This window comes from Pleuronectes platessa, chromosome 13, assembly GCF_947347685.1.
Source record: "Pleuronectes platessa chromosome 13, fPlePla1.1, whole genome shotgun sequence".
Classification (NCBI taxonomy): domain Eukaryota; kingdom Metazoa; phylum Chordata; class Actinopteri; order Pleuronectiformes; family Pleuronectidae; genus Pleuronectes; species Pleuronectes platessa.
The window spans coordinates 4,979,818-5,005,724 of record NC_070638.1 but is presented as its reverse complement, the minus strand read 5'-3'; the positions used below and the strand labels follow the sequence as shown (position 1 = coordinate 5,005,724).

General features: G+C 44.0%; 1 protein-coding gene across 1 annotated transcript in view; it reads left to right on the top strand.

The window, feature by feature from the left end:
• The window catches only part of LOC128454507 (receptor-type tyrosine-protein phosphatase mu), a 127,007-nt gene that overhangs the window by 59,010 nt on the left and 42,090 nt on the right, over nt 1-25,907 (top strand). Inside the window, exons 13-19 of the mRNA XM_053437921.1 lie at nt 4,322-4,523; nt 5,203-5,305; nt 15,367-15,640; nt 18,208-18,244; nt 19,460-19,534; nt 21,045-21,180; nt 22,557-22,586. Of these exons, the coding sequence (XP_053293896.1) occupies nt 4,322-4,523; nt 5,203-5,305; nt 15,367-15,640; nt 18,208-18,244; nt 19,460-19,534; nt 21,045-21,180; nt 22,557-22,586 (857 nt within the window). The remainder of the gene's footprint in view (nt 1-4,321; nt 4,524-5,202; nt 5,306-15,366; nt 15,641-18,207; nt 18,245-19,459; nt 19,535-21,044; nt 21,181-22,556; nt 22,587-25,907) is intronic.

Here is a 25,907-nt window from a genome sequence, read left to right as displayed (position 1 = left end):
GAAATGTTCAAATTGATTCTTTTAAATCATGTGAATCGCTTTGTTTTCTCCAGCTCAGCTTGGGATTTTTTTGTTATCTCTGTTGCATCGGCCTGTTTCTGGAAGAACCAAGCAGCAAAGTGATATTATATACTGGGATTATTAATGACACCAGCTTTACTCCGGCATTCCCGAGGAAATGTATTCTGTCAGATCAGCCCAACGTGGACATGGTCAGGATCGTTTTCAGGCTTCGTTTTTTTAGATCAGTGTTACAATCCTATTTCCTGACTGAAAGAGAGAGAGTCCTTTACAGTCCTGCAGCAAAACACATCATAAAATAAATCCTCTCAATATAAAGTGTCTTTAGTACATCGGCAGATACCTTGGCACGTTTAAATGTCCTCTATTTTACATTCCATCCTGGACATCTCTCTCGCTCTCGCTCTCTCACTCTCACTCTCACTCTCTCTGTCTCTCTCTGTCTCTCTCTCTCTTTGTATAAGCTATATTTTTATATATATGATAATTTGATGATATGATCCCAGTGTCCCAGTTATCTCCGTCCACATGACACCATCATCAGGTCAAACTCTTACTATCATCTTTTGTCTGGTTTACGACTGAAATACTAACGAGCTAATTATACCTAATTATCAAATCAACAATCATCCACATGCTAACTTTGCCATCTGTAGCATCTTAGCATGGCCTATACAACCTCACATAGCAGCTAGCCTAGCTGTTGACTGGTAGTCCTTAACTCTAAGTTGATGGATGTTAATGTTTACGGCTCTGTGGCCATTAGTGTTACTAATATCATGTGACTTCTTAATTTGTGTGAAGCCAAAGCATCTTAGTTTCCCCCTGGTGGCTGGTTGCATTACAGGTCATAGATCTAACCTCCTCCGTGTTCATGGATGGGACATGGGTCATACTAAAAATAAAATGTCTATCTTTTCTTTCTTTCAAATTCAGCATTTGTATGGCAGATATTTTGGTTTCATGTTTGGATACTGTGAGCAAGTACAGTTTAGTCTATAGTCAGGGTTTTCAAAATAAAATAAGCTTGTTTGGCCTCCCGTGTGAGCTACCACTGTGTTCCCAGCAAAGAGTCAACTACCAGCTGCCGTCATCATCTGTCCTTTGACACATGTGTGACCTCTAAAGAAAACCCACATCCCCACATCCCCTGTAACACACCTCAAACACACATCACCATCCAGCACCGAGTCAATGTTGACTCAAGGCTCCACACAGGGAGCTGCACTGAGCCTTGAATAATAGAAACAGTCTCCACACACGATATATATATATACACATTGATCTTAACCAGCTTAAGGTGGAAGTAATCCTGCAGCCCTTTTTCCACAGATTGATTCTCCTCTGTTGATTCTCCCTCTTGTCGCCGTTTGCTCACGCTCTGTGTTTTGACTAGGTTAGCAATCATTGACAGGGCTGTTCCCCACACAGGGGGGGGGGGGGGGAGCAGATTGAACAGTAACAGCACGTTGCTCTATCTGCCGCCCTGACATCAGGTGACTGAGGTGATTGAAATATGAACCAGATATTCTCCTGGTGCCGCTGATGCGTTTCATCTCGGAACAGTGTGGAGACCGTGTCTGTAAAATGGAAGGTTTAGAGCGTGTGTGCGTTTAATCTCTTTTTAGAGAAACATGTTCCAGTTGTTTATCTTTTAAAAAATTCATGCTACACCTAAAACCATTTCACAGTAAATGGTGTGGCTTGCATTGCTGCTTTGTCTCATTCACTCATATTTATGTTGAGGCACCCACTGCAGGATGTTACCACCTCCAGCAGCGAGGCTCGGTTTTCACTGGGCTCTTTGTTTGTTGTGTAGCAGGATTACACAAAAACTACTGGACTGATTAACATGAAACTTGGTGGAATTGGTTCGGGGAAGAACCCAATTAATTGTTGTTGCAGATCAGAAGATTGATTATCTGTAACATGGTGAGAAAGGCCATTTTCCACAAGATATGATGATCTTTTTTTTATGAGAAAACTGACATTAGTGGAGAGCTGATATCTATGAACAGGTGGACTAAGCTGCGGATGTGGATAATCATGTTTTTAGAGAGCTGATCTTATTCATGTCTTGTACAGTAATAAATATCCCTTTCAACTATATCATAGACTGGATATTTTTGGCTGTTTAAGGTAAACATATTTCTGTGTACATGATAATATTTATAACACTATACATCTAAATTGAATATGGTGATAAAACGAACAATTAGCCTCAGTTGTGACCTTCCAGTATTTCCCTGCTGCAGCATTTACTCTCGCTCTACACTTACATGTGCAGAACACACTGAGTATTTATCAAAGCGTGATTATAGACTTAATTCTCCAAAAGCACCGATTTAATTCCAGAGTAAGACAGGGTATCAATATTCACATCATCAAGTCTTAAAGCGGGAGACGGATGAGAAATGAATCTTAGCGAGCCAGCAGCTTGCTCCAGGTGCCCCCCCCCCCCCCCCCCCCCCTTCTCTCCACTGCAGTCTGGTGAAAGAAAAGCGAAAAAAGCCACGATGTGTTCGACTGATATTCCCCCAGAAGTTACCTCTCATAAGTCAGGACCTTGCTTTGAAATTGACATTATCAAAGGACTCTGAGTGAAATACGCCTGACAAGGCCCGATATCAAAGAGATTTCAGCTGCGCTCCTTTTTGACCGGGCTCGGTGGAAGCCATTTAATTGACAACTTTCCAGACAGACGTGAGGCGGCAGCTCGAGAGGAATGTACATCAGGGTTTTTTCAGTTATTTTCCTGTTCATCATCCATATTTAGGAGCACAAATTCATTCTGAAGTAGCATTTGTTGTTATTAAATAAAACCTGTGCATGCCATTACTCAGTATTAAATTGCATTTTCAGAAAAACCAAAAGTACTTTTAAGAAACATTGCTGTTCTTATAAAAAACCTGCTGCCTTTTCAAATCACTTTGAATTTATATCACTAATATTAACTGTAGTTCTGCACTAGAAGGTTAAAACTCTGCAAATATATATATTATAAGAATTAATGAAAAGAATCAATGAATCTTCCATCAGTTATTTTGCGCCATTATTTCTATCACAGGTAAAATTGCTAGAGTTTATTCAGCCATTTATATTTTATGAACACCTCATGAATTTGACGTTAATAGAAAAATGTCAACCACTGTGATTTAAAAAATAATTTAAAGTATGCTTAATCCATCAGGTCGAGTAATGGTTACAGCCATGTCCAAATTAATTTGCCCAAATATTCAAATTTTTATTTCCGGTCAGTTCCATTAGAATTGTAAAGAGCTGTCCGGGTGCCCAGTGTTGACAAGTCATTTTTAAATTCCTCTCCCTGAAATGTTATGATATAGGATTTGGCATCACGCACTCATTTCACAGACAAAGACTAAATGAGAAGCCATCGAAGCATTTCAGAACTTGATGGACACAAATTATGCACCACTCCAAACTCCCTTTGTGTTTCTTAATTGGAATTATAATGGAGGTTTCCTTTTTTTTTTTTTTTTTACGAGCAGAAGCATTTTCTTAGACCGGGACGTTGGGAGTTATTCAAAATGGATATTAGCAAAAAACACTCACCTTAATGCTTCCCTCCAGAGCAGCCTGTGTTTATTAATGGAGAGGGAATACATTAAGAGTATTTCTGTACTCCGTGACAACATGGGCTTGCATCAGCTTCTGTTGGAATCTGTGCACCTCAGCTTCTGCAGATCGATCCTAACCCCCAGCTTCTCCACAGACCCACTCCACAGCTCTTTTGTCCCTCACTAATTTCTCTAATGACTTGTTGACATGAACTCAGAAGATCACACACAAAAGGTGGGACGTCTTGTCTGAGCATGTGACATTTCAAATATTGTTTTGTGGCATTTCCTTCTACTTAGCCCTAGCATATAGAAGGAATCGAGATTATGCAGACCTGTTTTTGTTTTACTTCTTTGTCATAATGGTTTAAAAATGGCATCTTAGGAATTATAAACATTAAAATAAATATAAATATCTCTATCAGCCAATACTCCCTGATATCTGCCCCGAAAGATCTACTACTGAGCTCTTATATTGGATTATGAATTGATTTTTTATTAGGTGAATATAAATAAGATGTATACATGAAGAAATCCCCCGTAAGACTGTCACAATCAGATTATGGGATTTTGACCTTACTAGATATAGTGCAGAGAGAGGCCTCCATCAAAAAGAAAAGCTTTTATCATATTTAACACAATATGCAATGATCGCAGCTGCAGAGCTAAATGCAGCGAACCAGAGGCCAGCATCAGAATATGCATTTCCTCCCCTCCCCCAGATCTCCTACAAGGCGGTCAGCTCCTTCGACCCCGAGCTGGACCTCTCCAACCAGAGTGGGAAGGTGGTGAAGCTGGGCAACGAGACCACCCACACGTTCACAGGCCTCTACCCGGGCTCCACCTACTCCTTCACCCTGCGCGGCAGCACGGCCAAGGGCTACGGCCCCCCGGTCATCACCCAGTTCACCACCAAGATCTCAGGTCAGTGGAGTCAACGGAGCCGGAGCGAGGATGATGTGGAATAAGTATTTTAAAACGTGTGAATGGAATATAAAGTGTTTGTAGTTGAAACCAAAGTTTGATACGGCTCCTTTTTTCTTTATTGATATCCAATTTTTTTTAGTGCTATCCAAGACCTTTAAAGAAACAAAAACAAAAATATTCATCTAATACATGAGCTCAAATATCCAGGTCTTGAAATTGACGCTATTATTTCCGACTATTACATCAGATATAAGGATAAATTGCCTGATTGGTCACAAGCGACTTATGGTTTTAGTCTCCATTAACCACGGCTGCTTGTACATAATGGAAAAACTGGATTTGATTCAGATGATGACCATGAGGCGAGTGTGTGATTCTTCCCACCCTCTCCAGTTTCTATCCTGATGCATGTGAAGACCGTCTCTCAGCTCCTCTCTCATTGCTCCACTTAATGATTACATGATGCTGCTATAAAGGCAAAAGAGTGCTCGCTGTAAAAGTGAGAAAACTGGGATTGCTTTTTTTTTTTTATTCCTATTTATTGCTCAGCTGAATGACTCACAAGGCAAGAAAACCTTTTTAAAACTGGTTGTTGACCGAGACCGAGCTGTGTTACTTTGACTGTGCAGTGTTGTAACCCCCCCCCCCTCTCTGTGTTTGTATATCTCCCCCTCAGCTCCCTCCATGCCGGCGTACGATCAGGAGACATCTCTGAACCAGACAGACAGCACAGTGACTGTACTGCTGAAACCTGCCCAGAGCAGAGGTGCACCAGTGAGGTACGCTTCCACAACAACGATACACACACACACACACACACACACACACACACACACACACACACACACACAAGCAGCACAGACTTAAAAACAACAAAACAACGCATTAAAACACCAGGAACCACCATCAGCAACAAAAAATTATCAAAGAGCCCGTGTTTATCAATGGCTCCCCGTCAAGGAAAGTTACCGGGGGATTCAGTCTCGTAAAACCGAATGAATCAGATTCTCCGAGCTTTATTTGTTTGTGGATTTTGATCCTGTGAAGAAAAGATGCCGAGTCCTTTGAAGATGAGAACAAAGCGCCGGTGCGGTGGAGGCTGACTTCAGGATCTCTTGCCTTTTTTACATGTCTTTTATGTAGCGGGGGCCGCTCACCCCACCACGGGCTTCTGGGGGAACGGTGGGATCCTGCCTGCTTGATGCTGCAGTTATTAGTCATTATACAGCTGTTCTGTTTAAAAGCCAAGTTGTTTGGATTTAAAGCCACGAGCAGCGGCCGTGCTGGTTTGATCATCTCTGTGTTGGTCGAGTGTTAGAAACTGGAAGCAGGAAAAAGCTGAAAAATGGTGAAGAAACAGAAAGACAATGTTACTGTAATGATTAATGAGAATAAAAATCATGGGAATCGAAAAAGAGTAGTAAAACTATTTCCAAAATATATCAGGGCCTACAGAAACAAAATGGAGAAAATACAGGATATGTTAAAGCAAAATGGGAGAAGGAATTAAACATAGAAATATCACAGGAGGATTGGTGTTCTATGTGGAAAGCACAGCATTCATCCACAAGCTCAAGGAAGTGGAGAGAATTTGGTTGGAGGAACTCAATTCGTTATTTTATAACACCACATATTAAAAGTAAGCAAATTCAGTTAAAGGAACCGTGCTGGAGGCTGTGCGGAAACACGAACGCCCATCACTCTCATATTTTTTGGCTATGCCCAAAAATTCAGATATTTTGGGGGAAAATATGTCTGTCTTTAAGTAAGATTCTGGGATATGAAGTCACAAACAATGTAAAGGTGCTTTACTTCTGTATTTTAAAGGATGTCATCTCAGGAAAAGATTTGTATCTGTGTAAAATATTGCTCATGGCCTGTAAGAAAACAATCACTAAAAACTGGTATCAAGCGGACACTCCAAACCTCAAACAATGGATAGACATAGTAAAACAGATTAAGACAATGGAAAAAATTACTTTCTCTCTCAGATCCAGAGGAGCGATTTTCCCAAGTAAATGGGAGAAATGGACTACCTTTATTGAAGAATTAGATGACGCTTCACTATCAGGATAAGCTTTGGACAATCAAAGAAAATATGTATAAAACTGTTATACTGGTGCGCCCCCTCGTTATTGTTTATGTTATTGTACTTGTATTGTGTGTATGTCCTTTAAAAATGTGAAAAGACTAAAATAAAAAGTTAAAAAAAAAAAAAAAAAAAAAAAAAAAAATCATGGGAATCATAGGCTGTGGTGTTTTACAGTTATCACATCTCAGACCCCACAGTCCCCTCGAAGAAACCACCTTCAAATATGTCATATTTTTATTTGGATCCACACAAAATGAAACACACTTCTTTGAAAAGAAGTCCAAGAGACAAGAAATCCACAGCTAACGTTCCTCTTGCTTGACTGTGGCTCCGCATCAAAAACGAGTGTTAGCGGGAAGCCAGTGAGGATCATGATCTTGTCCATGAGAGCAGCACGTCACTGGCGTCCATTTATCACCTCCTGTTACACGTTTAAAAAGAAAAAGAAAAGAAGAACATGTCTTTCTCCGTCCTCTGTGTGGGAGTTATTACTGAAAGGACCGTTCCAATATTTAGAAAAGGCCTTTTTTCACGAGTTACACTCTCACCAGTTTATGTTCTTGGCCTCTGACAGCTGGTGCTTTCAGCCACCGGGACCCCGGGAGAGTGAGTTAACTTCTTCACATGAGCCGAGATAAACACTCGTGCTCGGCTGTAAAACTCAATTTTTTACACTATCAACTCATCTGAGTCCTGTTGCAGATAACAGGCCCCAGATCTGTGGTCGGGCTCGTCGGCTCATGTTTACCACACGTGCAGCTGATCAGATTAACGCCTCGGCACCGATCGCTCTGGCCTGAGCAGCGAAGACCGACAGAGCGATCGTTTCTTTTTAATCTCCTCACAGGTACGATTCAGAAGGCCTTACTCGGGCTGCCATTCTTTCACTGGGCTAATTACAAAGCCCTAATTATAATTAACAGAGTGTCGTGAATCGGCGCCGCCGTTAATTAGCACGCCGGGCTCCTCGTTTGTTTATTGTTGGAAAGCACGTTCACCTCAGGAGCAGACGAAGGAGATTAGTCTTTGGAGATACTAACTTTAGTTTGAGGCCCACTTCATTCTGTGTGACTGAGCTGAGGCATTAACTGTTGATATAGTTCTAAATCTAAAAGGTTTGTGTAGCGTGTGTGGAAGCTGGTTGCAGCTTCTCTTTCTGAAACTGTAAAAGTGACCTGCAGTAATTGAGCAAAGAGAAGTAAAGACCTGCTGCTGGTCTCGGGTCTGCAGAACCCTGGAGCTGCTGCACAAAGAGCTGTTCACCTGTTTGCTCAAAGTTCAGTGAAGCTCCACTTAGTTCGCAGACCCCAGCCGCTGTTGCCTATTTTGTAAAGTGCATTAATACGGAGCCGTGTGTTCAAATCCCACCACATTCACACTGCACTCTCCTTGGGCCCTTAACAACCCCCTTGTCCAGAGTGAAGTGGATGAGATGTGCGGTTCTGGAGACATGTGAGTCACATACAGACAGAGAGACCGACAGAGATCTGTTGAATTGTTAGATCGATGGATATATACGCTAAGTGCTTGTTAAATAAAGAGAAAGTGGTGTGTTTTGATCCAGACATTTAGTTTTTAAGGATCCCCCTGTGTACGTCCAGTGAGTCTTTCAAGTTTATCCATTAAAAAAAATGTACCAGTGGAGTTCAGCACATGGCACAAGCGCACCTCACAGCCAATTGAGGCCTTCTTTGATCACAGCGGAGCCTCGGCGCAACTAAACTTTTGGAGGTTTCCAGGTACACACACACACACACACACACACACACATTCCCCACCTCCACACACATCTTTAGTCTCACAGGACAGAAGGCCAGTGTTCTGCCTTCATGCGTTAGGTCAGATATCTGGAAAAATATGAATTGCAAAAAGAAAGGAGGTGGCAGCGTGCAGCAAACAGGGGGGGGGGGGTGTTTAGGATGAGATACAGGAAGGCTTTTGAAGGTGTCTTCCACCTCCACCTCCAGTGACACGCGATGCCTTTGAACATTTTAAGGTGACTATAAAGTAGCACCCATTCAGCGGAGCGGAGTGAGGCGCTCCACTGGGATCGGCTGTCTGGCCCGATAATGATAAACGCAGTCATTTGAATTCCCGGAGCAACAACATCTCTAATCTCTGTCGGGTTAGAGAGTTGAGACGCATGAGTAAGTGACATGCTCGGTTAGGGGCCTCGTGTAGAGGGATGTTTTCCTAAATGTTCGAGTCCCCGAAGTCAAAACACGTCCACTGGCGATGGAAGAGTTTGCATTTTGTCTATCGAGGACTTAGATTTGCTCTGCAGAAGTAGCCATGGCTGCTCTGAAGTGGTGGGCAGCTCATTCTGAAAATTGAATGAGTTATGAAATCAGTTTTTTTAAAGCCCCTATGAAATACAGATTTGACAAGGGAGCCCGCTGCAGAGCCGAGCAGCACGGAGGGTGATTTGATAAGGCAATCTTGCACGCTGATTGGGTTTGGGAGGTAATAGAGCTCCAGACATTCGAGTTTCAAACAGCAGATGTTTTGCTGCAGCGCAGGAAGGGGAGATGACACGATGGCTCCGGTTCATGAAAAAATAAAACGACATAACAGACGTCAAATGTCCGATTCGCTCCGACGTCCTGCGGTGACGCCGGAGTCAAATCAGACTTCAGACGGATCCGGGGCTGACGCTGTCACCGCTGAAGGAGCCAGTCAGTATTTTTTCATATTTGTGTAATGGTCTAATCAGGATAACATTTCCCAACTTGGATTTGGCGTCTAATCTCTAGGGGGATGCCACGCGTAGCCGGGAACAGTTCTTACCAGAGGGGCCACTGTTCCTTTAAGAGGATTAGTGAACTGTCAATCAGTCACGTCGCGTTAAACTAATGTTTGCAATGGCCCCTTCGTCAGGGCCAGCCTCCGCCTCCTCGCTCCGCGGCTTCAGAACACATGTTTACATGCTTCTGCAGAAATAAGATGATTTGAGCTGCTTCCCTCTGATCATTCAAACCACTAAATCAGCCCTTCTCTCTTTCCCTTTCCGTAACCTTTGCCTCGGGCGAACCCACACACATGTACAAAAACCGAAAAATAAATAAAAAAGAAGCTATAAAATACAGCTGTCTCCTCTGGAGTGAGAAGCACATTGAGGAAATCGAGTTCCAGTGTTGTTTCTTCTTCCCCCCCCCCCCCCTGTAGCAGCAGATTTTCTCTGCTCAACCGTGGCCTGAAATCAGTTAAGTGATTTTCTACAGTTTCTAAAAATAAGCAGCAACTTTCTTTGATCGTGGAATTAGAAACGCTAATAGCTTGTGCGTAAACGTGACACGACCCGATGCTTTTTTACGATTTAATGGTGAATGTAATCTACGACACCTTCCAATTTGTTTGCTTTATAGGTTTACGGACACCGGGGGGAAATATAGAGGGAAGAATAAACAGGGAGAGGCGGACGGGTGCTGGGTCAGGAGAAGTGTGTAACTTACAGCCGCTCTTAAATCAGACGTATGGGCAGATAGAGCCGACCGATTAGCATTGCAGAGAGAGAGAGAGAGGGGGGGAGAGAGAGAGAGACAGTGATTGAAATGCTCCCCATGCCCCCTCTTCCCTCATCTGCTCCAAACCGCCTGGAGTTCTCCCCCTTATCAGCCCACATGAAAAATAAATCTGAGTTTCAGGTCACAATCCAGTCGATTCCGAGTCAATCCGCCATAATTGGTCGGCGTCACCGGGCGGCCGAGCTGAAATCCATCGGGCAGCCGGGCTGGAGGAGTCCTAATTGGTGTCAGCTCAGGTTGCTGCTGCAGGAATACAGGTCCGCTCGCCCCCCCCCCCCCCCCCCCCCCTCTGCCAGAGCACTTTTAACAGCTTATACCATTCGCCCCGTGTCTTTCCATCTTCTCGACTCGGGCAGAAGGAGTTTTGAATTAAAGCACGATCACGCACCTCGTACAGCTGGGAGCACTGGGAGCACTGGGAGATTTTCTCTTTTAAAAATCTGTTATTTGTATGTTTGTGAAGGTTATTTTGGCCGTTACCAGGACTACAAGTAAACATTTTTCCACAACCTGTTCATTACTTGAACAACAACAACAACAACAACAACAACATCACTGATGACGAGAGCACAGCTGACAGAACATGTGTTTACTGGACACGGCTTTAGAAACATACAGATCTTTGCTGTGTAGAATGTAATGAGTGCATTTAGTGGATATTGATTTGTAGGGGCAGTTGTGAATACTGATATTAGGGGGGGGGGGGGCTGATATCAATATGAGAAATGAGTGATTCCTAAGATGAAGAAATTAAATCGTGATAAAGTAAACATTTAACCATAAAGATGATGATTAATAACCAGAGATAAAAAAAGAAAACACAAAAAACAACCAAATATATTGAACTTTAAATATATGTAAATGCATTTGTTTTTGGAATTATAAATATATATATATATATATGCCAATCTCTGTTGTATGCTAATTCTAATAAGCTACTGAAGTACTTCTGTATACTTTTACTTATTTTCCCTCTTTGTCAATTATTTACGGATGGAAAAAATCATGATCATTCTGCAAAATATGATTTTATCATTATATAATAATTTACATGTTGAACAACCTCACAATATCAGGAACTGAAAGTGCTAGTACAAGTACTGCTTACATAATAATGCATCAATAACAAGGATCCAGTGATTAAATCATATAACTGACCACATTCTTTTGTTGCTGATGCTTGAATATTACTGATAATCCTTTGAATTCAGGATCCTTACTTGTGATGCAGTACTGTTCCTCTATTATTCAGCTTCAGCCAGTGATCAAATACTTCTTCCGTCACTTGAGTGTCATCATCAATGTGAATCTGAGCGTCTTGACAATCCTCCGGCTGATCTCAGATCAAATGAAACACGAGCTTCAGACGGGTTTTGTTCTGGTTATCAAGCGGCGGTTGTTCGTCTGTTATTTGTTGTTTGTCCGTTGCTCATTCGTGTCACATTAAATCAGAAATATGACTAAACGCCTCTTGTCTGTCAACATGACTCATAAATGGCGAACTCAGCGTGAGGTGACAAGGTGTCAGCTGCTCGGAGGCACATTAACGTGACAGCAGTAATTACAGCCGAGTAAAATAAATCTCTGCATCTTCATAAGGCCGACATTAAAAACCATGAGTCAGATTTACGTTTTGAAAGCAGGTGGAAAACACCATATATCCATTCAGCAAAGACAGCTGCTTTAATATTTTATAAGAAAACACAGCAAGTTACTGCTGAAAACCACTTAAATTATTATCGTCTCCATCATTTAACATATCTCTGTCGTTTAAAATGCATCTTTTATTATTTATTTAGCTGCAGGTTTGTTGCTGCAGTGAATATTCTGTGTAGCTGCGGTTCAGATCTCCAGGTTACAAGGGTTCTTACCCTCGGAGCCTCGGAGCCGTTGGCACTTGGTATTTAGCCCGAGGAGGAGAAACCGGCCCGGTTCACACTGCCTCTCTCCCCATGTCCCGGCTCAGCCACATCATTATATCATAAGCAACCCCCCCGCTGGGAGCCGGGGTTTGTTTTTATTCCGCTATCTGCAGATTGATATGGAATATAAAGTACACATGTGTGTGAGTGCACATTTATACAGCAAAGTGGAGCCAGCACTGCAGGTAATTGTGACCATAATTCCTGCATTTTATATATATATAAATATAAATGTAACTCTGCAATATAAATATAGATATTATCAGTCTTTCTTTGGCTGTGTCCTGAAACAATAACACAGTGGCCCTGAGGTGTGACTCACAAAACACAACTGCACATGAGAAAATGAGACAACACAATGAGAAGTAATCAACATTGTTCAGGATGGTTCAACCGTCCAATCAGTGACGAGCCTTTTCTCTTACAAGCTATAGCGATGGTGATTTATTATTAGTCTTTTTTGTGTGTTTTCTTATTTGCTGTTGTGTTATTCGATTTGTCATTGTGTCACTTCACTTCGATAGAGTCCTGTACTGAGATTGACAGCAGTTTAATTTTTCCATACAGCCTCTTCCCCTCTCAGCTGACAGATCATATCTACAGTGGATCGACCGCGGCCGCTCCACTCGCTCCTCCTCCCCCGCTCTGCAGCTACTTAAGTGGCTCCCATGCACTGTCTCCTCCTGACCTTTGACCCCCCGCTCTCCGCAGGGAGCAGTCATTAAAGGGCTGATTTCTGCTGCACGCTCTCCGCACGATTGAATATTTCACCCCCCCCCCCCAACACTGGACAGGGGAGCTCTGAGCACGTGGGACACACCCACTCGCATTTTTTTCCAATGAGACCGCAAAGCCCCTTATGATAAACTACAGGGTTAAAGGGCAGATGCTGTACACATGAGGGGACACTTAATCATCCGGTACCAACCGCGGGGAACGATTGATCATCTCCGGGGCTGTTTGTTCTGCCACCACACGGCTCAACAGAGCAGCCAATACAGAGCAGCTTCCTTTCTTTTATAGACAATGATTTTCTGTTTTCACCCAACTTGTTGTTCTAATAATGTCAGCGGAGAAAAAAGAAAATGTCCGGGGGTCACCCAGGCTCTACTTCCTGCTCGGCTTCAGCCTCCCTCTTCTTTATGTGGCAGAGATTTTTAATTGTTTGGTTGAAGTTGTGGGAAAAAGTTTCTGTTTTGTTTCTTTTCATCTTCAGCTCGTTGGAAAGTCGAGCCTCGTTTTGTTTCATCGATTTCATTTATTCGGAACAAGCACCTCGTCCAACTCTGCTTGACAATAAATCACCTTCAGTTCACCACCGCTCGGAGCAGGTAGCCAACGGACATGCGCATAATTTATCTATTTCCTTGTTTGGTTACAGCATATTTCCCATTAAGACCTGAGTTGGTATTAAACTTTAAATAACTTTGATATTTCTAAGAATTCTAAGATTTTCAAGTGATGAGTGAAAAACATGTTTTAAAAAAGTGTGGTTAAAAAGAACAACATGCAAAAACAATTTATCACAGAGGTTTGAAAAGAGAAGATCCACACACTTCAACAAGCTCTTGTTGAAAGGTCGTATTTGTCGTTTCCTACTTCAAGTGAAGTGAGTTCTCAAACTTCTGTCAATATCCACTTGTGTTTACTTGGAGAACTCTTTCCTTCAATGCTTCATAACCTTGAACTGCAATGCTCCCACAATATGTGCATGGTCATAGGAGATGTAGTTGTGGAGTAATACCAAACTATAACAAGATCTTCGTCTTAAACACTGATCCATGGCGTTTCATAATTCACTTAAACAACGTAGACTATTTATTTATTATATTTCCTGTCACCCGATTATTGAAAAGGAAAATACTTCTAAACTCTGATCACTGTATTTGTTCATCCTCACGTTTATTCAGCCGTTTATCCACGGAGCAGTGAGACGTCGCCTCGTCCTCTGAGATAATCACCCGTTCGTGAGACTCCTTCTGGAGACGGAGCACTCGTCCCCCATCATGGCTGGTTATTCCCCCCTGGCAGCTGTAAACAGACTCTTTGTCACTCAGCGACTCCATGGATTTAACAGGTGGACGCGAGATGCATACTAACACGAGCGTCTATAAGACAGTCAGTCTCCCCCTCCAGCTAAGTGGCCGGCTCGGAGACAAAGTCGTCTCTGTGTGTCGGAGGCACAGAGGGCTGCAGTTTGGATGGAGCTAAACACCAGGGCTCGGGAGGAGAGAGGAAATGGAAAAAGAGCCGTTAACCTTTTCGGTTTGTTGAATAATGAAAAAGCAAATAACGTCAGGCCCTGTCCAGTGTCACTGCTCGTTTCTCTTCTCACTGTATGTTTGGCCTCGTCACTAACAATAAAAAAAAGGGGATTTTTTATATTAATTGATTTAAGAAAGAGAGAAATGTCGATTCTTATGAGTACACCCCATTAACTGTGTCCGACTAAATATGATTTTTTACATATGCTGTTAGTCATTTGAGACAGTTTTGTGTTCAAGTGATATTTTTTCATTCCCTTTCTCTCCCGATAACTTCTCGGCTCCATGAGTTACGCTACTTAAGCAGATCTATTGAGAATTCTAGCCTCAAGCCTGCAGCGGGTTCTCTACCTGAAATATGAATCTAAAAGCAATCAGTGAAATATTTCAAAATGACTCATGAATCATAGTACTTAGATTTAAAACTTCTCTTTTGACTGGAAGGGGAATCAACCTCCACCAAGGCCCAAAAGTCCAAATCCACCAGATCCAGATTTTTATTTGGATCAGCACCAAATTGCACACACACATTTATATTAGTCCCCTAAACAAGCCAGATTAATACACACATATTCTTTTTAAACAATATTTATGAATAATTTCCTGGAAAATTGGCGAAAATGTAAAAAAAATAAAACTATTTCGTAGATTTAAGACAGTAATTACAACCTGGATTCGTCCCTTTGTCCAGATCTGAACCAACACATAATGGGTTCCTTCTTGGCCCATGTCCCATCCTTCCACCAGGTTTCTCTTCAGTTCATTATTCTGCTGACAAACAAACTCATCAACCAACCAACAAACAGACGGTAGTGAAATTAAACTCCTCGGTGGAGATATTAACGAAATATTCCTCGAGTCTCATGTGCTCTGAGATTTTGGAGCTTTGCAACATTAATTCCTGTGCCTTTTTATAAAGTCGCTCTTTTTACACTTTACTACTGTAACTGGCAAAATAGCAGCATTGGCAGCCGTGCTCCTGGAGTGTCTGTGTGCCCGGTGGATCCTGTTCAGTCTGTTTGTGTCCTGTGTTTTCAGTGCGTACCAGGTGGTGGTGGAGGAGGAACGTCCACGCAGAGCACGGGGCACGGCAGAAATCCTGCGCTGCTATCCAGTTCCCATTCACTTCCAGAACGCCACGCTCCTGAACTCCCAGTACTACTTCACCGCTCAGTTCCCCGCCGCTGGCATCCACTCTCCACAGCCCTTCACTGTGGGGGACAACAAGACCTACAACGGCTATTGGAACGCAGCACTGCTGCCCCAGAAGAGCTACAGCATCTACTACCAGGCTGTCAGCACGGCCAATGGGGTGGGTGTTCCTCGTAGTTTTATTTTATTCATTACATTTTTTTTTGCCAGTCTCTATTCGCTTTCCAGTATAATCATCCAATGCTTTTCTTGAGTCCAATTTGGACGTTCTTGTTCTTGACTATTTTTATTTCATGTTACTGTTGACACTCTGAACTGATGAGAACTGCATGCTGGGATCTCTCTGCCTGCCCAGGACAGTAAACACTTTATGGATGTTTTAATGGGCCACAAACACCGGTGGGAATTTCCCAATTAATGCAGATTTTCTCAGAATCAGAATCAGAAAGGATTTATTGCCAAGTAGGTTTACACCTACCTGGAATATTCTTTGGTTAAAAAAAGTGCATACATTGAACTTAAAACATAAAAACACAATAAGTACTACAAAAACACAATAAGTACCTCACATAAGAAAGAAATAACTATATATAAAACAAACAAAACAAAATAAATACAAGATATAAATGCAAAACGGGAGAGAATGAGGATGTGCAATGTGCAATATACTGTAGTGTGTGTTAGTGTAACACAGAATTGAGGCGTGGGGGGGGGGATAAGAGTCAAAGACAGGTGGGGGTCCCGGGCCTTGGTGATGAGGCCAGCTGCAGCCGGGAAGAAGCTGGTGTTGTGGTGGGAGGTTTTGGTCCTGATGGCCCTCAGCCTCCTGCCGGGGGGGAAGAACCTCAACCTTGGTCTGACTGTTTCAGACGGGTCGGTGTACGAAGCACACAGCTACAGGGTGAAACAATAAGTTTAGCCACTCGAAAAGAATTATGCCATGCAGCTCTGACTGGGCAAATATAGTTCATATTAAGTGTTTACAGGATATAGGCTGTATTTATGACTGATAGTATTGCATTAGCTGACAGAGGCTGAAGTAACCGATCCCTCATGCAAACAGCAGCAGTTGCACGTGCCCTCAGATGAATGTGTGTGTTCTCTGGTGGCGTGAAGCAGCAGCAGCAGCAGCACTGTCTGCACTGTTAATAGCAAACAGTCGGGGTCAGGCTCGGGATGCAGAGCTCTATGCGGTGACAGGCTCCTTCCCTCCATTGCCGCGGCCCTGCTCCTGCTGCCTCTTCCGATGGAGCTTTGTGCCAAACGCCCGACAAGCCTTTGATCAACTGCGTTTACTGGAGGCGGTCGCCCCAGCGGCAGTTAAGTGTGGAAGGCAGGCAACAACACCGGGGTTACCGATCGTACGGGTCGCAGCCCCTGTCAGCGAGTGGCACTTAGCGGGGGGGGGGCCCCTCCCTCCCTCGGCGGCAGACAGCTCAGTGGCAACTTCAAGTGCGCCACCGATTGTGGTCTTGAATGAGAATCACCATAAACAGCCTCCTTGAGAAGCACCGGCACGTCTTTCAGGAGGAAACAGAAATAACACACGAGGCCGGGCTGAATGCAATTAGCGCCTGGGCTCTTGAGACTGACACGTCGGCGGCCCGGAACTTTCCAGGGCCAATCGGTGAGTGGTGTGAGTCGGTTGATGATGCTCTTCTGTGAACGAGCTGACATTTCTCATTCTCATCATCTTTTAGTTCAGTTGTTTGATTCCCAGAGGCCATATGTGCTCTTTATCAAACAGGGGTCACTGTGAATGGATATGAACGCACTTCCATTCATGTGTACTGATGTTGGAGCTATTTGTTTGAGCCTTTTTTAAATAGCATACACCAAGAGAAGGTGAATGGATCCATACCTGGGTGTATTCACCCTTTCAAATAAAAGCATGAATTCTTGTATTCGTGCTTTTTTAACAAAAAGACCATCAGAGCCAATGCACGTGCACCCGGGGTCACATGAGTTTTGTTCTTCTGTCCTTCACCAGATGCCGTCTCTTCCACTTGTGCTCATTGCTCATAGCACAGCTTGGCTCGGCTCGGCTCGGCTCGGCCAAACACAGGGACACAGCACTCGTGTCCTTTTGTGTTGTATTACTCACTGCCTCCCTGTCCCTGTCTGTGTCCTCTTTCCTGTTCACTAGGCCGCTGTTGACGAGAAAAACTTTTGTTTTTTTATTCTTCCTGCCAGCAGTAAGAGAAGTGTTCTTTTTTTATTGCGTTGTTGAAGGCTGTTGTCGTAGAGCTGAGACTCCATTACATATTCAGAGAGGCTCCCTGACGTGTGATTGTGGAGCGCTGCATGGCCGGGGCTGGTGTCGCTGGTCACAGAGCTGTGGTTCCTCCACAGTGGCTGACCACCTTGAGCCGCGGGGCTGCCGACAGATCGCTGCCGGCTGACAAATCAGCAGCTCAGCACCGCTAATCTGAGCCACGGGGCCCTCTCGCCCAACTGCGTTTTTGTGTCACAGTGGTCGAGCAGGACAGATGATAGGGGGGGGTGGAGCCGGTCGAGCTGTTGTGTCACAAACCCTGGGTTCTCAGATCGGTGTTGTCTGGCGCTGGAGAGTGTGTCTTTTTGTGCGTGTGTCTCACATCTGTGCCTGTGTGTGTTTTAATGATCTCTGATCCTCTTCTGATCCTTGTCTCTCCTTCTCTCTCTCTCCCCCCCCCCCCCCCCCCCCCCCACCCCCACCACCCTACTCTTATTTATGTGTTTGCACAGGAGACCAAGATCGACTGTGTGCGAGTCGCCACCAAAGGTAGGATGAGATCTCGATTGTGTAGAGGAGGATGTTGTCTGTTCCTGGAATAACTCGATTTGTGGAAACTAACAAAATTAACATGAGATTCACAGAATTGTATATTTTTTTACCGACAGTCACATTTGAGTCTCACTCTTCATAGAACAACACAGTAGAGAAGCAGGTTTGAGTTCATGGTAATTGTCCTGAAAAAACACCTCCCATGAATTAGATCAACAGATTGCACTGGAACATGTGTTTTTTCAGTGACAGGGAGTGTGTGCCCACTTAGGTCTGAAGGTACTTAGCTATGCTGCCTGTACGTCCGGCTCTGCACATTAGGGAAGATGAAGTCTAAGCACCATTGATCCGGGAGCTGAGTTGATTCGGCCAGAGGGAGCCCCGGTCACACTCCTGTCATACGCCCCAACCATCTCCTATATATTGTGGATTTTACATTCACTGCAGATTTCTCATGGACTTGCAGATTTCTCCATCTGCTTGGCTCAATAGGCTGAAGTCAAATAGCACATTCTGGAAGGGGGAGGGACCACAGGAGCAATTTCTCACCTGAGGGGACACGTTTTCATGCCTCGGCCCCCCCCCCCCGCCCGTGTGAACACGATATCTCACTCACGCCTGGAGGGAATTTCCTTTTAAAATTGAGGCAAATGTTCACTTGAGCTTATGGAAGAACTGATTGGATGTTTGCGGTCAAAGGTCAAAGGTCAAAGTTCACTGTGACCTCACAAAACATATTCATAGACATAAAACCTTGATTTTGACCGACTGAAACAAATTGTGAAATGCTTTCTAATACTGTGATGGTTTTGATTCTCTGCCTCAGTGTTGCATGATGATGGGAACTGTTGATATGGCTTCAGTGTGGCCTTCTCTCTGTCTCCCTCTCTCTCTGTCTCCCTCTCTCTATCTCTCTGTCTCTCTCTCTCTGTCTCCCTCTCTCTCTGTCTCCCTCTCTATCTCTCTGTCTCTCTCTCTCTGTCTCCCTCTCTCTCTGTCTCCCTCTCTCTATCTCTCTGTCTCTCTCTCTCTCTGTGTCTCTCTCTCTGTCTCTCTCTCTCTCTGTCTCCCTCTCTCTATCTCTCTCTCTCTCTCTCTCTCTCTGTCTCCCTCTCTCTCTCTCTCTCTGTCTCTCTCTCTCTGTCTCCCTCTCTCTCTCTGTCTCTCTCTCTCTCTGCTGCATGCCGTCCTGGATCCACTGACACTACTCAGCCGCCATTCTCGTGACTCAGCTCACGACCCCCTACCTCCGCGTGGCCCCAGCGGCTGGTGACAACCAACTAACAGGTCAGACCTGCAGCTCTCTGCACATTCTCTGTCATCACACCGTGTGTTTACTGCAGCAGCCGTGTGTTTACCCACGACAGGAAAACAAACAACTGAAATATTGCACGTGTGTGTTATTGGTCTTTATTGTCTTTCAATTTGCATAGAATCTATGTGATTAAATCAAAAACTCTCAGACATTGTCCTCTGCCTTTATCTTCTGGATATTACTGGACATGAAAGACCTGTTTGAGGAGCGATTGTCATGTGATGTGTCAATGTTGCCGGTTTCCGTCGGGAGTTAATCACCTTTTCATGAATATTGCTCATTATTTCCGTGAGATTAAGTGTTCGGTGGTGCCGGTTGTGACAACTGTAAGAACACAAAAGGAAGCTGAGGTGCTCGTCGTGAAGATCTGGGAAATCTCTCAGGAGTGCAGAGAACTTAGAATCTACTTATTTTCGACTTGTCGTGTCTGAATCTCAAGTTCCCCCGAAAGGTCAGAATGGAAGAATATTGACTTATGGCAGAAACTTGCTACAGACAGCATCTCTATAAGATTAGCCTGAAACAATATACTGGGGCAAAATCAGGGCCAGGCAAGATTCTCAACGTGCCGCCAGTTTAAAAATCCTCCACCGCTCTGCCCTATAAACTGAGACCTAAATAGAGCAATGGCTGTTGATAACAACACACCGGAACAGGAACAATATGTCACAAGCAGCTCAGGATGGAGCTAGCGGGAGAAAATGGCAACGCTGATGAGTGGAAGGAGGCTCGCTGTAACAGATTGGTCTGACACAACCATTTATCATTCTAAATTTACCCGCGGTGACAAGGAGTAATGGTGTTGTTCAGGTGGACAGTCGAGATGCCGGCAAAACACTGTCGTCCTCAAAGTGTTTCTTATCACTTTCCAGGAAGCAGATGCTGTTAAAACAAGCCCCCCCCTCCTCTCCCGCTCTCTTTGTGTCTGCCGTTGTTGGCTATCTCCCCCCCCCCCCCCCCTAGCTGATATTTAATGTTTTGGTTATTTCAGGATTTCTTTATCTCGGCCGGTATTATCTTTGCCGTCCTGCATCCTCCATTTTTTTTCCCTCCTCCTCCGCAGCCCCAGAATCCATTTGCCCCAAACATGATTAACCGAGGGTAAAGATGGTGCTTACTTATCGCTCCCGCTGCAGCTTGATCCACCGAGCGACCGATTTCCACCGAGGATGGAGCTGAAGGTGGAGTCGGCAGGACAATAGGGAGTCTCTCACTTTCAGAATAAACATTAGTCTGAGCCGATAAAGCGTGCATTGATGTTTCAGTCTGCGGAAGGCCACAGAATATCAGAGTATTGATTCGTCAACCTTCCGTCCTCGGCGCCGTCAAATCGATGGGAGGAAAATACTGGAAATTATAAACGTGTTCTCTGCCGTTTGGTTTGTGGAGCTCGGTAACAGATGGTCATTAGATCTGATCCACAGTCTGCTAAGTGGATTTTCTCTTTCTGTGTGTGTGATCTTTAATTTGCGTTCCTTCCAGGAGCAGCCACTCACAAGCCCGACGCCGTGGAGCCCGAGAAACAAACCGACCACACGGTGAAGATCGCCGGGGTCATCGCCGGCATCCTCCTCTTCGTCATCATCTTCCTGGGAGTCGTGCTGCTCATGAAGAAAAGGTTTGTTCTCTCCCCTCTTACTCGTTGAAATACGAATTCAGACGTGTGCGAGAGGTCGAAGTCGGTTCCCACACAAACCAGTCGCTCCCATTCAATCTGGCACCAGTTTGTGTATTCCTCCCTCAAACAGTTGTATTGTCAGCGTCATGGTAAATAATTAATTTGATTATGTTGATACGCCCCATTAAGGCTGTTTACAGCCATGAGATACAGTGGTGCCATGAAAAATTAATCCCGTTCCACGGCACTCTCAAACAAATGTGCAGCGCTTCAATGGCATCGGAATGGGAATAGGGGGAAAGAACTGTTTCTGAGGCCTGTGGAATGGAGTGAGGCGGGAAGGAGATAAGAAAGAAAATATGATGAAAGGCTCAAAAGGAAAAAGAGGTTGGCGGTGTAGCTGAAGGCGAAGTTTACATTAGCCCTGGACCCCATACTGGTGAGGGGTCCTCACCAGTGAGGGGTCCTCCCCAGTACATATCCCAGCAATCAGAGGAGCTCAAGCTCAGCAAATATCAACCCCCTCCTGTCCACACAATAGAATGTCAGTTTCTGCAGAGAACTGTGTTTTTCCTTTTAATATCTCGCTTGGAAAAAAAAACACAAACTACATTTCCAAACACAACGTGGTGTTTGTTAGCTTTAATGTACTTTAAACTTTTAACGTTTCCGCTGCTTGTCTTGATTTGAAAGAGCAAAAGTCAGGAGAATAGATTGTGTAAACACAGTGGGAAGGTGTCGTTGTGTACTCATGCTAGGTGTTTATTTTTGCCGGTAATGTAAGATTCTTCATTTTTCCCGCAGCGGGTCCTGTGTGTGTAGCGCAGCGATCAGTGGGTGGGTGTGAGAACCAGCGCACGCTAATGGAATTGTTTTCAATTAGCCTTAATCAAAGCAGAGATGGAGACGACTTCATTGATTGAATTTTGTGTAATTTACTGTTACCAACAGGGAATCGGGAGTTGTGTTTAGACATTCAATCCACTCATTAGGCTGCAGCCTCCGAGGTCAGATATGGTAATTTTTCTTATAGGTGGATAAATATTACGTATTCATAAAAGTGGGTTCTTCTCTTAGCGGCAGCCTGGGTCCTTCTCGTTCTCAGTCTCCCAGCGTAGCCTGATATCGACTCAGTTAGATTCCTGGTCTGTGCCGAGGCCCCTTCGCCGAGCATGACACGACTCCCAGCGATCACCTCCACTAGTCTACCTCCACGTATGCCACCATATCTGATTTTGTTCATTCCGTCTCTCGTTTTTCAAAACATTAATATATTTTTACTTTTTTCTTTCCTTTTCATTCCATCCCCTCCCCTTCCCCCCTCCCCCTCCCCCTCCTCCACCGCTTTAAAATCCTACCACCACCCCACACGGCAGAAGAACCTATCACTCCTACACTTACTACCTGTAAGTAACCACTTTGTGTAATGTTAGTGCCATGCTTCTCACCCACACGCTGTTTTTCCCATGCATGCAAAGAGCCATGTCATCCCTGTCCCGCCCGGAGCTATTACGGAGGCCCTGACTGTAATCTCTGCGGGGGGGGGGGGGGGGGAACGGAGGACCGCACTCCGACATCCGCATCTCCACGCCACGACCCCCCCCCCCCCACACACACACACAGACACACACAAGAAAACAAAAGCTGCCACCGAGACGCTGCTGCAGACGTCTTCCTGCAGAGACTCTTAAGAGGGTTTGTTTATCAAGTGATGAACTAAACTGACTTAATGATTGTACGGCTGCCAAACTCGTCTTGTGAAAGAGGGAGGGGGGGGGGGAGAGAGAAATCAATGCGGCAGCTACTGCCTTTTTGACCGAGTGTGAATTTTTCATTCGCCTCCGATGGTTTCAGCTCTGTTGACTTGTCAGATTCAGATGTTTTGAAGCGCCTGTCAGGGAGCGTCTGTGCTTTAGTTCTGCCCCCGAACCTCAATGAGGTGATTTCAAATATTTCACATTTTCAACCCCTATGTTTACAGATGCCCCCCCCCCCCCTACACACACACACAAATCAGTGGAAAACTCTGTAGCATGAGCTAACATGTTGACCGCGCCAGTTGGGCCCCATGTGCATGTGATGCTTGATTCTCCCCTTCCTCCATCCTCTCACGATGTCATCACACCATCTCACGCTTCTCCCTGCTTTGTTTCTTTTATTCCCGTGCATGCTCTCTTGGGTTGCTGCACGTCCATCCCATCGATTCCACGGTGAAGCGGTGGAGTTGTGTCTTTTTTAGCCCCGACACGAACGTTTGAACGAGCCAGATGTGAGCACGCACCCCCCGCCTCCTCCTCCTCTGTATTTACATGCGCGCGACATCATAAAAACAAAAAAGCCGCGGCGCCGCTTCACTCGCTCTTAACACAACAGATGATCCTGCATCACACCTCTGAATGGGAAAGAAGCTTATTCTGCAGCTCTGCCTTCTCCTCCGCCTCCCTCTGTACGGCCTCTGTGACGGGTGCCAGCTAATCTGTGTTGAGATGACTGTGATCAGAGGGGAGAATGGAGGCTGCCTCGCATCAAAGAACATCTCAGAATACACCTGGAGATAATACTACTCTGAATACGCCGCGTGTCACTCACGCTAGATCACAGCTGTGTTGAATGGGAAACCCGGTGACTTAGAGGAGTGGTGTCGTGAGCGCACGTTGGCCGCGCTGCGCAGGAAGAGATGCCAGTGAAACAATCCAAATATCCTTTTTGTGGTTTTGTTATTTTAATTATGACGTGTGTGTGTTGGTTTCTCGGTTTGGTGCCAGTGTGCATGCAGCTGTATCAAAACAACCCCGACAGTAATTCTTTGAATTTGACTGTGTTTCATCATGGAGGTGCTTCTGGAACAGTCAGTTGGGAAGAGCTGCAAGAAAGTTGGGGATTTATTTGCTAATTTTATATCTTGGACGAGTCTATTCCTGCATTAGAAGGACATTAAATCTCAGATGAGGGTTTTGTTTGCTTTAATTGACGTTAGCGTTTCAGTTTGGGTATCCTCCGACACAACGGGCGGGATGGTGTGAAGCCAAATCGCAGGCTCAGTGGCTGAGGCATCAGATTGGAAGCTGGGTTTGCTGTTAGGATTTCAGAAGAAAGACTCTGCAGCTAACAAGACTATACAGTTAGAGGACATGAAGTATTAATGATCCTCGTGTGGGAGAGTCCCACGACAGCAGCCGATTCTCACAGATAATTGATAAAACACACTTCTGCTAATGGAGTTTGAGTTTGCAAAATCAAATATATGATTATTGAAGCTATTTAAACTGCAACAAGTGAGAAAGAACCTGGCACAACTGTTGATGAAATATCTACAGCCCCATAACATTTTAGTGCAATATTGTATTTACATTCCTAAATGGCTTAATTCAAAAGTTAGAATTCACTTGACAACCATTTTGATGATGATTTAATTGATTTAGTTCCTTCCCCTGCAGCTGCAGTACTTATTTATCAGCATGTAAATAGTTTGATTTCATTTAAAATGATTCTTAGCATCTTTTTTGCAGTTTTGTCACATTTTGTTGGAGTAAATTAATAAAAGTAAGATCTGCATAATACCTCTTTAGCTAAATACATCAGGATGGTCACAACTAGGTGTGAATCACCATCTAAAACCACGAGGCCAATAAGAGTTGGTCCAGGTTTGCATCGTGTGGTAAAAGAATCAGGGTGAAACTTTATTTAATACAAGCTCAACTTATTTCTCAAGCAGATTAAACCTAAGATGTTGCACATAGGCAAAGTTTATATTGTCAAATGAATAATAAACTGCATTCAGGAGAAGCTCTCCTCCTCCAGAAGCTCCTCTGAAGTGTTCATCAGCGGTTCTGATGACAGCCCTGTTGCCAGCCATGAGATTACAACACCTCTATGATTGATGAACCCTATTAAAGCTCTCACGCATTCATCAAAGTCTTCTTTTTTTTTTAAGAAAATCCTGCGTTCGCCAAAATATGCACTTTAGGTGGATTGCCAGAGTCCAGTGGCTGCGGGGGCTAACGGCACGCACCACATCAGTCAGGGGGCTCATTAGGGATGCAGTCACATGTGTGATCAAATATATGAGCGGCCTTTAATCAGGTGGCCGCTGTGGCCGCTGCCTCCGGGTACGAGAGGGAGATCAACTCTCTAAACCACAGGTGTGCGATATAGAATACTTTATTTATTAATCATTTTAATATTTTACTTCTTTCTCAATGGAAAACCTGTCAAGAATAACAAACTATATCCACACTAAAGCGAAACACGTTCACACTAGAAACAGATTTTAAAATGTCTTGATTACATTATTAAATACAAGCTGTAGAAAATGTCTCTATTTACCTCAGCGGCTGCACTAATAGACATTTGCAGCTACAAGTAAATTCATTCTTGACATTAATCTCTTTATTGTACTAAGTCAATTTGATTTTCAATGCAATTTGCATAATACAATATTTTTCTATGAACAAAGGATTTGAATAGTATGGCAAATATGAAAGGATTTGACTCGAGGGATGTGTCTGCATCTAGTTTAGTTCTGCAGAACTTTTTAGAAAGTTTAGGATGATTGTTGTCTCAGAAAATAATTGTTTTCAAATATATAAAAGCTATTAATACTCCAATGTTCATCATCTATCTAACAATAAATAGCAGATGTATAATATTAGCAGCTAGCTGACTAATATTTTGGCACTTTTAGAAGGTGAAGACCCAAATATATTCCTCAGGAGTTGGTGGAGACC